General features: G+C 32.6%; 1 protein-coding gene across 6 annotated transcripts in view; it reads right to left on the reverse strand.

Annotated features, from left to right (window-relative positions):
• LOC113402342 (cadherin-89D) overlaps positions 1-13,651 on the reverse strand; it is a 113,904-nt gene that overhangs the window by 20,487 nt on the left and 79,766 nt on the right. For all 6 annotated transcript variants that reach the window (XM_026642563.2, XM_026642562.2, XM_064216341.1 and 3 more), the window contains exon 3: positions 1,334-1,433. In XM_026642563.2, coding sequence (XP_026498348.2) covers positions 1,334-1,433 — 100 coding nt within the window. The remainder of the gene's footprint in view (positions 1-1,333; positions 1,434-13,651) is intronic.

Here is a 13,651-nt window from a genome sequence, read left to right on the forward strand (position 1 = left end):
GTGTGGTGCCCGCGACTCCGTTCGCGTGACTTTACGCCGATTTTAATAAAAAAAACGTTAATTACTCCAAGGTTACTACAGTTTATCAGTGAAAACCGCATTGAAATCGGTTAGGAAGTTTTCGAGATTAGATAAATAAACAAAAAATCATAATTTTGTCATCTATTGCTTTAATAAATATTTTTTTCTCAAACATCTTTCATTTACAGATTTAGATCGGTTACGATTTTATTGTATGTATAGATAGACAATATTAAGTTTTATGTGGATCCTTACGATGCTGAGACGAGTACCTAGTTACAAAATTAAATTAAAAAACCCTTATAAGTTTAATAACGTCGTCATATTCATTTAATTACTCTTGCATAAGTATCTAATAAGTATCTATTTTCTATTTTTTATTACTAAATCTCGATATATATGTATGTATCCTAAGAATGTTAATGTTAAATAGTTTTTACTTGAACATGTATTTTCATATCATCAGAATACAATAATAGGGTTTCAAAATAGTCTTGGAATAAACGAACTTCGTGATAGACGACCTGTGTCCTCGTTCACATGATCGTGGTTTTCTTTTAGGCCACACGAGGTAACGACTTGATCCTAGATAAGGTCTGACGAAATATTTTTGTTTTGAAAAATATGACGTGAAGTCATTAAATGCACGATGAGGACGAGTAGTCAGCGTTTTTTTTCCGTCGTGTGTGTGTGTGTATTTGTATGAGTACGTGTGCTACCGAGCACACTAGGTGAGACTAGTCTAAGACTAGGTAACTAATCTTGAAACAGTAATTCAACCTACGTATCGTAATTATTATTTAATATTTTTTACACTGCTTTTAATTTTTTCAGGACTAGTACTCTTGCTATACGTTTTTAACCTATCAAACGAAAAAGAGATAACAATAAATTTGATGTTAAATTAGTTTTTATCTACATCCAATTTTATACATGTTTCATAATAAAATTTTCCTTGATATATACAGTAGATCCATATTTAGAGTTTATGATACTGTGATACAGGAAATCCATATATCGGGCTAATTCAAATGGCATGGACCTTATTGAGTCATGATGAAATTGAGAACATATTTTTCAAGTAAATCGTTCTTTTTCTTAAATGTTACTCTTTCACAGAGACTTAAAATATTATTTTTAGACGTACATAGAGGATCGTATTAACCACGTATTATACAATATTTATCATTCAAGCAATAATTATATTATAATTGAAAGGCAATACTACCGAGTGGTATTATAATGTTCAATCAGAAGAAGTATCAATTTTTTAACATGGCGATCTTATAAGTCTTTTGTAAAATATTCATACCTCGGATGTACTTCAACTTGTAAGACTTCTTCTCCAACGCTGAGGTTTTCTGGTATTCTCACGAACTTGAGATACTCGCCCGATGGGTAAAAATTACAACCTGTGATAATAAAAAAAAAATAAGTATATTTAAAAAAAAACATAAACAAAACTTAAATCAATGAAACCATAATATATATATTTAGTAATATGCATTTTATAATGATATTCATGTGCAAACTTATGCAAAAAAAAATTATCACTAACTCAAGGGCACAGTTCAATGCACAAGTTTACTTCTTGCAAAAAGAGTTTCTTGCTAATGAGTTTCAGCCCGGTTCTTTTCGCTAGAAAAGATCCTAGTATTACATTTCATTTAATTCTATAGCATGACAATTCAAAATAATTATAACTAGAATAAACAATCAGACTATAAACGTTATTAAACGTATCTGTCTCAGAACTGTACCACATTTCCACAGATTCTTACTACATACAGTTACAATGGTTGCATGAATCTAATTGTCCTACAACTTGTTTGAATCAATATAATTCTGTACTTATAAAAAATGTCTGATAAATTGCCGCAATCCATGCATGGGAAACGAATTGAAAGTGTACCGTTCATTGATAACATACATTCTGTTGGGAAATCTCTGGTACTTGGATTGAGAAAGTTCGTCTCAAAGTTGTGTTCTGCGAGTGATTTAGCAAACATTTTTCCTGAGTCAAATGTATTTATTTATGTTTTAGGTTTTTATGTTATTAACAGCAGCTTAATTGCTTCAATGATCAAGAGATTCCGGGTTCTAATCCTGGGTTGAACAAAAACCTTTAAAAAAATCCAGCAGCAGCCCAACGTTAGGTTTAGGCTGGCAATGCACCTTCAGATACACTTAATACTATTAGTCTTGCCCTCGATCTCTCTTCTTCCCTTAATTTTTTTAGGCTTACTAACCTACGGCTTACGTTGAATCGTCAAAGTCAATTTGAAAATCACTATATAATATAGAAGCATTACACTCTCTTATCGATCCTCATAAATCTATAACCGATTCGGAAAGAAGTACCTCATACCTGAGAAGGAGCTCATCAAGATTTTTCCTTTTCTATCTTCAAATGTACATTTGTGTTTGAAACGACCTGGAGGTGACCGATTGTTTTTAGAAATTTTGTAGTTTTTGTTTTTGGAAGTTAATTTGGTTTATTCCTATAGTATGTTAGTACCTTTGAAATTGTCCACCGAGGTTGAAGATCACTGTCAATGTTCAGGTCTTTAATAAAATATATTTTTTAAAATACAATTGCTTAACAAATTATAGGAAAAAAATGGTTTCATAATAATCATCTCATTGGTGAATTACGGTTCACGACTCGCTCCACTGATCAGCTTTTTACTTTCAATCAAATATTTGTTGACGCTGATGGACCGTGAAATTTTTAACCGCAGAGATATCTTGAAGATTCACCGTAAAATGTAATAGCGTGTTTTTTGTTAACAATTGTAGCATTGTTGTAGAATTAAGTTAATTTTTCAGTACTAAATAATAAAAATAAAATGAGAAATTTATAAATTAACTTGATGGTACGGTTGGGCAAGCCTACGGGCTTGTCCAATCGTACGTATAGGGATCAGAGATTAGTTATACATTCTACCGCCAAAAAACAGTACCTGGTATTGTTGTGTTGTGATTCCAAATATAAGTAAGCCAGTGTAACTACAGGCACTCTTTGATTTTTGGTACTATTTGAATTTTACCCAAGTAACTTGGTACCAAATTAAGAATTTGAATTTAGAACAGGATATTTCGAAATATTAGAAGTAATATTCCCAGCGAAAGTCCAAGCAGATTACACATATCACAATACCATACTATTACGATGACAAGAGGCTAAGTTGTTTTGAATTTCGTATTGAGTAATACAAATCTATGGGAAACTTCGAACATCTTGCAAGACCATTAGTTACGGCTGTTCGTAATTTGAAAATTGTGAACTCAATAAGGAACTTTAGGCTCCGATGATCACTGATTCGCTGGACAAAAATTATTTAACATTCCGCAGCGAATTGATGTAACTTTTTTACTTTTTTAACTCAATAAATATGCAAGCAAGTTAACGGACCAACACTGTTCGTCACGGCAATAAGGCACCTTTGTAATTTTTATACAAAAAATAGCTTAGGCTGAATTAATACGGGTGGTCGTTCACTCTGTCTTCCGAATTTTAGCTTCTGGTTTTATACACAAGGCTGGTTTAGAGCAAGTTAATATAAATAGATACTAATTAGTTCTAAATCATGGACGAAACTTATATTCTCCTTTACAAAATCCTTTGGACTAAGCTTTGCATAGATATATGTATTTATTTATCATATTAGATCTATCTTGGTATCTCTTACCACTTGAATACGTATACCGTCAATATATTTTAAGATTGCCTGAAATAATTGTCCCTTTTCGGATGAGAACAGCAAAACAACTCTTGTAATATCTGCTATTTTATTTTATTTTATTTGTTTTTCTATGACTCTATTGTCTCGCTTGCAATGGCGTACATTGTTATTGTTATTATTGATTAAATTTGTTGTCGTTTTTAATAATCATAAGACATCATTGTTGATATAAATATTGTTGTTGTGGACATACATAAACAAACATTCGCGTAGGTACCTTTGAAGTAAGAATCAGTCATCAGATAGGAGAGGAGATATCACATTGACCTTCATGCAAATTTCCTCAAACAATACGCAATATTTATCTGATCTCAACAACAATGACTGTTGTTACATAATAAAGATTCCCCATCGGTACCTTTCAATCGGAACGATGTATCTTTTCCCATAAATTAAGATGCCTAAAACACAAGCATTTGAAACGTTTATCGTTTATCTTATTTGAAGTTGATTTGGTGATAACTTTATTGTGTTTTTTTATGATTGGTAGAAAAAAATTATCTTCGTAATAGCGAGACTCGTTGAAGACTTCTCGTCTGTGTTAGTTATATCTTTCATAGCATCTATATGACTGATCGCAATATTATTATTCGATTATCAAACATTTACATTAACATTAGCAGCCTGTAAATTTCCCACTGCTGGGCTAAGGCCTCCTCTCCCTTTGAGGAGAAGGTTTGGAGCATATTCCACCACGCTGCTCCAATGCGGGTCGGTGGAATACACATGTGGCTGAATTTCGTTGAAATTAGACACATGCAGGTTACCTCACGATGTTTTCCTTCACCGCCGAGCACGAGATGAATTATAAACACAAATTAAGCACATGAAAATTCAGTGGTGCTTGCCTGGGTTTGAACCAGAAATCATCGGTTAAGATGTACTAATTCTGACCACTGGACCATCTCGGCTTTACATTATCAAAAGAATATTAAAATTTTATTACTAAATGGTAGCTCGCAATCACTGACGTGATTTTTACGAATTCGTACCACAATGAGACGAACATATCAAGAATTCCTAGACAAAAAATCCCTCATAGCCTGAGCTGTCTCCTTTTGACTGCACACAAGTTCATATTCATTATATTTATTTATTTATTTTTTTTCTTTATTATTATATCTTTCTTTGTTTCTATTGTTCTTATATCCATTTTTGTATATATATTTTTTCTTTATATGTGTGTATGTCAATAAATGTTTTTTTCTTTCTTTTCTTTCTAAATTGTGTCAGTTTGTAAATGTCCCATTGTTGGGCTTTCTAATCCTCTCCCTTTGAGAAGTTTTTTGGAGCATTGGGTTCCCGACGCTGCTCCACTGCGGTTTGGTATCTACCAAACATATGCGGTAAAAATTCATTGAAATTGGACACATGCAGATTTCTTCACAACGATTTCCTTCAACGCCAAGTACGAAATTAATTAAGCAAATGAACGTTCAGTGATCCTTGTCTGGCTTTGAACCCGTAATCATCGAAAATCGAATCAATAACAAATGTGCTAAAAATAAATCGGAAACAGTGTATAATAACAAAGTTGTGAGTTTATGTTTATAAAAAAAAAGAAAGCTTTTATTATTGAACGCGACGAGATAGAATCATGATTTTTCACTGCAATTTCACGAGATGTAAGTAAGATCTTACCGTGTGAAAATTAAGGGTATAATTTCACACTTTTGATAGCGTACATAGTTATGAGGTGAGAAACCAAATGTTGACCGCTCATTGCTACTTTAGAGTGGCCCCTCACTGACAGCACTCGCCTGTAATGTAACAATATAAAATTCTATTTTGTAGTCGATTCTGTTTTTATAAAACTGTTATGTTCGATTATCCTTTCTCACCAACATAGTGTTACGAAACGTATCGTTATAGGTTGCGCACATTAATCCTTAGCTCACTCACTTATTCATAGCTCGTATCTTAACTGTTACATTAGATTAGTGAGGATAAGCCCTTAAACTTCTGTATGAAATAATTGGAACAAACATATTTTTATTTCAAACTAGATACTCTTAGTAGTTTCACTGGTGTTAACTATTACAGTTCTGCTCTTGTGGGTTCTTAGCTTGTGGGTTTATAAAATTTCTAAATAAACAGGCTGTGTTATGCAAACATATATTTTTTTTAATCTAAATGAATTTCAAAATACAAACAAATAAATTCTACAGGACTTTTTATAATAGTTAATATTTGTATCTTTTAAACTGCAATACTAAGTATCGTGTTCTGGTTTGAACCGCGAGTGAGCCAGTGTAACTACAGGAGCAAGGAACTTAGCTCCCAATGTCGCCTTAGAAATGTAAAATATGTTTAATATCACTTACAGCACCAAAATTTCTAGGGTGGCAGTGGTTACTCTCAAGGGAATACATTTGCCAGCTTTTGTACCTACTTTATCTAACCTACAACGTCTTTTTCATTGCATCTAATCTCAGAGAACAAAAGCTGTTTTTATTCAAACATTTCTGTCAAATAATTCTAGTCTTCGCTCACGATGCCTTCAGACATCACTGAAAGGGCATCAATTTCTAAATCTATAATAACCAATAATAAAGATGCTTCGAGATACCTTCACAGTTTCACATTTTATCGCAACGTCAAATACTATCATCGTTTAAACTACTAGTAAAGCTTACTATCCAGTGTTTATTTGGACATAGCATCTAGTAGCATGACTCGAAATTGATCAGAGGTTAGGACACGTGAATCTGCCCAAGAAGTAAGTATAAGACGGAAAAGGCAAGTATAAATAACTTACTTCTTTATTAAATAAGACTTAATGTTTTTATTTATTTATACCAAACTACTATCATTTAAAATAGTTTTTAAAACATCTTGTATCTCGGTCGTAGTTTTATATTCCATTCGACCCTGTAACATGACTCAAAGGTACCTATTTAAATAAAAACATTTTTCCTGCAAACGTGATTTTGCCACAGATTCTAGCATCTGTAGATAGTATTTTTTATCTGTGGACGATAAGTATTATCTTATGAATCAAGTCATAACGGTGTTCCAAGTGAAGGACGTACGTACTCGACCTCTACGAACTTACTTTTGAATCAAATTTAGTATACAATAGAAATTAAAACTTCCAGCTAAATTTTTGTAATTATATGATGTTCAAATTGTAAATTCAGATTAACAGTGTCTTGTTAGCAATTAGTATTTTTTTGGACACAGGAATACACAAATAATTTATAACACTGCTTAAATTTCAATAAACCGTTGTTTCTTGGTTAACAAAGTATTGTACAGTAAAATACAACTAAAATATTCGAAATCTTATCTATAATCAGTTCCAACAACTAATTCACGAAACTTTCTGTTAAGCCTGCCATTAAAAACTTTACATAATTATTACTTTCCTCAGTTCTCAGCAAACCCGTTCTATGATTACCATATTATTGAAGTAGTACAACTCGATACAGTCAAGTGGAAATATTAGAATCCCGCATTCTAGGAAGCAATTAAAACGATATAAGACAGACCAGGAAGCTTAGGGAGTGTCAATTATCTGAATAGGAGAAAGTGAGAGATTTAAAGTAAGAAAAGACGTAAGCACCTCGCAATTGGTGAATTGATACCTAGAATGATATGTTGACAATGATTGTTTCAATTTCGAATCGGCAAATGGACCAAATTATGGACATTGGTCCCCATCACCCATAGCCATATCACAGTAAGAAATATTAATTATCCCTTACAACACCAATGCGCCAACAAAATTGGGACCAAAGATGATATATCTCTTAATGATAATGACAATGACTTCCTTTTTTTTCTCGCTATAAAAACGGCCTTACACGTTTCCCTCACGAGAAGTGGGGGGGTATGTTCGGCTCACCGGCGTTGAAGAAACTGGAATACCCACTAAAAAAGAGCTGTACCCAATTTTTTTAGGGGGGCATTATGGGATCGCTTGTGCATGCTACCGTTACGCTTCGACGGTAGGCTCACCGTTGTGAGCCTCCAAGCTAGGGGAGTTCCTGGTATGACAATGGCTTCCAATTTCTAGCACGACGGTCACTGTTAACGGAGAGTAGCTACCATTTTAATATAGAAGATATTATAGTACACCAATGTTTTGATACTTGGGTAGATACTTATTATGATTATAGTTAATCCGAATAAAAATACTATAAAACTTGTGTCTATATCAGTAGGAGTTGTTTTGAAATTGCTGACATTCCTGTTGTCAGACCTTCATACGACTGTGGTAAGAAAGCGGGAAAGTGCAGTGAAAAGCGACTCGTGGGCAGCGAAATGGAACGAGCAAAGTTAGGCAAGGTCGAGATCACATCACGTTTGCATCTGAAGATAGGATTTATTTCCTGGACTTGTAGATATTTAAATTATGTAAATTGGATTATGAAGATCTGATAATTGAAGTTGTACACTCGTTTGTTGGATTTTAGTAATTGTATATGTTAATTTTTATGTTTAAATTGTTTACTGTCGTACTTGTTGGGTTTAGTTGTTATTCTTGTCGGCAGTTCATTTGTGAACATTTTTATTTAAATAACTACCTACATGTTTAGTAAAAAAAAATATGAACAGATGTTATATATAAAACCTTTACAGATACTTTTCGTTATTAAAAAGTTTTAAAATAAGATGTAATTTAATTTTCATTCTAATCCTAACTTATACGTGCGAATGTGAGTTGCGTTCACGTCTTAATAACTCAACCGATCATTATTACGTAGGTTTATACGTTATCAGGTATACAGAGAATATAGAATATTACTTATACATAGAGTGTCTAACATTTTCCCGCCTTACACGTGGACGGAGTCGTGGATGGAAACGAGTATATACTTAAGATTCCATGTTTAAATCGCAATTAATATTGTGTTATCTGTACTATAAAGAACATTCGATACAAAATTATACAGATGTAAAAAATCATGGAGTTAACACTTGTTGACTTCCAGGCAGGAGACATAACATATATATATATAATTGTATTTAACTAACACGACTGTATTTTTAAATGATGAAAAATAGTAACTACTGAGTTTCTCTGTGATGTGATAGTCTGTCTGTCTATCTGCTGCTCTTTCACAACCTAACCTAACCACAAATCCCAATTTGATGAAAATTGGGACGAAGCAAGGATTAACCCCCAAAAAGTCTTTTTACACCTAACACGTGACGACTAACCCTTAAAACGTGATTGAAACCGAGGGCGACAACTAGTCTTAAATAAACGTATTATTAGCCATCATGTTCCTTGTACTGCAATACAATTTTATTAGTACTAAAGCTTTTATCAACTGCATTTATATAATAAAGTGTAATATAAATTTACAAGTATCTTAAAATTTAATTATGTATAATTCATCTAATACTTCTAGGTCATATAACTTACAACCATCTTCTCTCCGTCGACATTCCTTATTATTAACTCATCGCTGCACTCATGCCTACTACTAAAATACCATTGCATTTGTTTCGTTCAACTAAAATTTAGTCCCACATATTTTACCACGCCATAAATAATTTATAATATAGTCAACTAATACTCCATTATTGTACTGATCACGCTTCTCACTGGATTAATAAAACTTCCATGCTCTTGAAAATCTCTTTTTATTGACATGAATAAAATATTTATATATGTAAATCATTTGTGCAAAACGTCAGCACGATTTAAAAGACATACAATTTTACTCAAAGCTTAATCATTGAGGACGTTTCAATTTCGCTTTTAATTTATGTAACCGATTACACATATTATGTTTAAAAGTAAGTCTTATTTTGTTTGCTTTTAAAAAACGAAAGTTGTTAGACAGGTTTTGCATTCAATGTGAAGGCATTACACGTCCATAACAGTCTTCACTACATAAAAACATGCTCTTGGCTGTGTGTGGCTACCCTGGAATTCTGCCTTTTTGGGTCATAGCTTTAAACTTTCTAAAAAGATAGTTTTTGTGGACGATTAGTGTTGTATTGAAAAATATCGATATTATTTTATCCTGATTTCGATCGAATTATAATAATATAAAATAAAATTCATAATTTGACCTTATATGACCGCCCTCGTTGATCTAGTGGCTATATGGCTGCTAGTCCTGAGATATTTGAAGCAAGCCCATTGCACATAAAATACAAAAATAGTTTCTGTCAAGAAACGTGTAGTCGCTCGTAGTGTAAAATTAGAAGCGAGAACTTATATGCCTCTGAAAATAAGTATAGTATTGAGAATAACCGCCGTAACTTAAATCGGTAAAGAGGTCGACATATTTTTTTCCCGTTAATCATAGAACGTGTTAACGTTAACGCGTAAAAATATATTTAAATCCTTCAAAATTATCGTCTACTATTTGGAATTAAACACACGAACATTTCATATACGTGCTATAAACACATAACTATCTCTACACTATAGTTCAATCAAAATCACGTATAGATAGAAAATGTTAAATTATAAAAATTAAATTTAAGCGTTTTTGAATTACCAAGTAATAGCTATAATATCATATAAGATTGATGTATGTATAAATAAAATATATTTACGTACATTATCTTGTTAAACGACACATAAACGAGGAAAAAATGATCTCGTTACATAGAGAGTCAGCCTGCAAATTTCTGACTGCCTCACACCACTCCTTAACTTCACTGCGGTTTGGTGGTTTCATACTTAAAGTTTTATTTTCAAATTAAGCACATATAAACTCTAATGCTTGCTCAGGTTCGAACCCGCCATATTTGGTTAAGATCTACGTAGACCTCGGCTTGTTTAATATCTACTTATGTACTGCGTTCGTGGTGTACGCATTGCTGTGTTCTGGTTTTAAATGGTGAGTGAGCCAGTTTAATTAAAGGCACAACACCTTTATTGATTCGCAACTCAAGATTGGTAGTGGATTCACGATGTAAGAAATGGTTAATTTTTTCTTGTGGTGGCAATGTATATGGGCAGTGGTGAGCACTTATCTTGTAGCCAATATATATAACCCGTAGCCAGTCCAACCATATACTTTATATAAAAAAATATATCGTTACTTACTAATTAATTATTACTCGTAAGTTCGAATAAAAATGGCAACCGTTACACGAACATATATTGAACAAATTTCCTGATTCTTATCCAAGTGGAACCGAGTTAAGCAACTAGTAAAAAAATGACGAATTTAAATCAAAAGATTGAAGATAGTGAAGGGATACACTTCGCGTCGGTTGCGCAATAAATGTAATTGTATTTGAAAAAAATGCTTTTGTTCTGTGCGTCTTACTGTACTCATTTCCGGCGTTCAATCAAAATTATAATAGTTACAGATATTACATAATTACACTTTTGTCTAAGTACAGTGAGCAGCGAATTGTGATATGTATAATTATTGTTACTAAGTCACGGGCTTGGTTTTGCTAATGGATTATACTTTTTATTATTTATTACATTAAGCAAGTACTATAGTGTTTTATTATTTACAATTCGTATCGCATTGGTGGTGATGAAAAACATCTAAAGCAAACCGCCATGAGGCAGATGAAAAATCTTTAAATGTTTGCCCTGAGTATGAGTTAAACTTCAACTGAGTAGGTTTATTATAAGCAAGAGAGTCTTAAGACGAGAGAAGTCCTATAGGTTTTAGCGAGACTTTACTTGGTAGGGTTTTGTGTAAAACCGTCTGGGTAGGTACTACCCATTCATCGGGTATTCAACCGCCAAACAGCAGTACTTAGTATTGTTGTGTTCCGGTTTGAAGGTAGGGTGAGTCAGTGTAACTACAGGCACAAGACATTACATCTTAGTTCCCAAAGTAGGTGGCGCATTATATTATTATAGGATGTAGAGATTGGTTAATATTTCTTACAGCGCTATTGTCTATGGACGGTAGTGACCCTTAACCATCAGGTGACCCATTTACTCGTCCGCCTACCTATATCATAGAAATGTTATTATCAATTATTTAGTAACAGATTTTAAATATATAAACATTAAATATCAATATAAATACAATTTGTAATTGTTCATAAATATACATATTGTGGAAAATGTAACTAACAGTATCCACATTGCTATCTAATGGGTACCATTAGGCTAGTTAGTAATCTAACATTAGTTTTACGTTATAGTTAAGTCGAAATTATGGTCATTATACCATACATCGCAAGACATTTCCGTTTAGTGGAAGAGAAAATTGAAAAGAAACTAACATATGGTACACTGTTGCGCGCGAAACTTATGAAACCGGAATAAGGGTTTAATACGAAATGAAATTGAGCCGAGTCGTGAAATGTCATACATTTTATGCTGAAATTATGTTTATAATTCAATTTGCGTTCGTAGCTGAAGGATAATATCATCCAACAAATGCGGCCTGCATTGAATATTGATGTTCCTCGCTATATTTTTGCACACCCGTCTGGATAGGTACTGATCCCTTATCACATATTCTACGCTGAGTGAGCCAGTGTAACCACAGGTACATGGAATATAACGTCTTAATTCCCAAGATAATATTTTTTACAGTTCCAATGTCTATGTGCGATGATGACTACTTACCATAAGGTGGATTATCCACCCGTCCAACTAACAATATAAAAATCCACCAATTCACAATAAAGCAGGTTGCTAGAATGAGCTCCAAGCTCAGTAGTACTACTTTACTTACAAAATGATTCGTTACAAGAACGACGTACTCATGACAAAACAAAACGTTTTCAAAGAGACTAACAATCAGCAGATTGTTGACTATGATGGAATGCGGAACATCGTATCCGATCACCAGCAATGTTCTCACAAACTTACGCCTTCGATTTTCCTTGTTTTTGCTGCGAGTCAACGACCGGGTAGCGATGCGAGCCCACGGGAATGCTATCCTAATGAATTAAAAATTCTTTCGTTGCAAATCTAAACCGAGTACGAGATTAATTATAAACAAATTGAAATGTTAAATATATAACAAGAATATTCAATGGTTTTTGTCCGAATTAGAAGCTGCAATCGTCGGTTAAGATGCAGGCGGTCTAACCGCTTAAGCTCATATATATATATATATATATATATATATATATATATATATATATATATATATATATATATTACTTATATATATATACATATCACTTGGCAGTTATGTCTGTAATATTCGAAGTGATTACAGAAAATGCGTAACTCAGCCATAATTGTATAGTATTTGAATCTAGTATCCAGTGTTACCACAGATATTATTGTGTGGCCGCATGTCACGAATGAGGAGTGTCGTGCAGTAGGGTTGTTATGGGGGAATTTATAACATAGCTTATCTTATAACGGTGGTTGAATTCTTCCTTACTTAATTAAAAATCAGTTATATTTACATACAACCGTTAAGTTAAGTTATTACTAAGGAATTCGAAACTTTTGAGAGGTTGAAATTTCTTGCAAATTTATTTTAAACAAATTCAATAAATATTTTGTTCAAGTAGATTTTTGCAAGCATTTAAATTTATTATTTAACTTTTCTTACTAAATGGTGTCGTATGTAAAATTTTTGCGAGATTTTATTATAATACCATTTCCTTGAAGTATGTTTTGACTTCGTAGGAACTGTAACAAGGATGTTATAAAATATTCTTTATTTTAATACAATGTTTGTATGTTTGTTATGAAAACAAATGTAAATATTGTAACCTGTTAATATCTTTTAATTTGAATAAACAGATGAGGTATACAAATATTCATTTGCATTATTTAAAACATATGCAATAGTATTTAACATATGTATCGAAACTATTACAATAAATAATAAACTTATTTAAATAAATATATTAAAATTACAGTCCCAATAAAGATTAATTGAATCCGTAGAGAACGTGAAGGTATCTATCGAGTAATTAAATTAAATTCGCTCAAAGAACAGGAAACTGTCCGTTGGTGCACTAAATAG

Source organism: Vanessa tameamea, chromosome 12, assembly GCF_037043105.1.
Source record: "Vanessa tameamea isolate UH-Manoa-2023 chromosome 12, ilVanTame1 primary haplotype, whole genome shotgun sequence".
NCBI lineage: Eukaryota > Metazoa > Arthropoda > Insecta > Lepidoptera > Nymphalidae > Vanessa > Vanessa tameamea.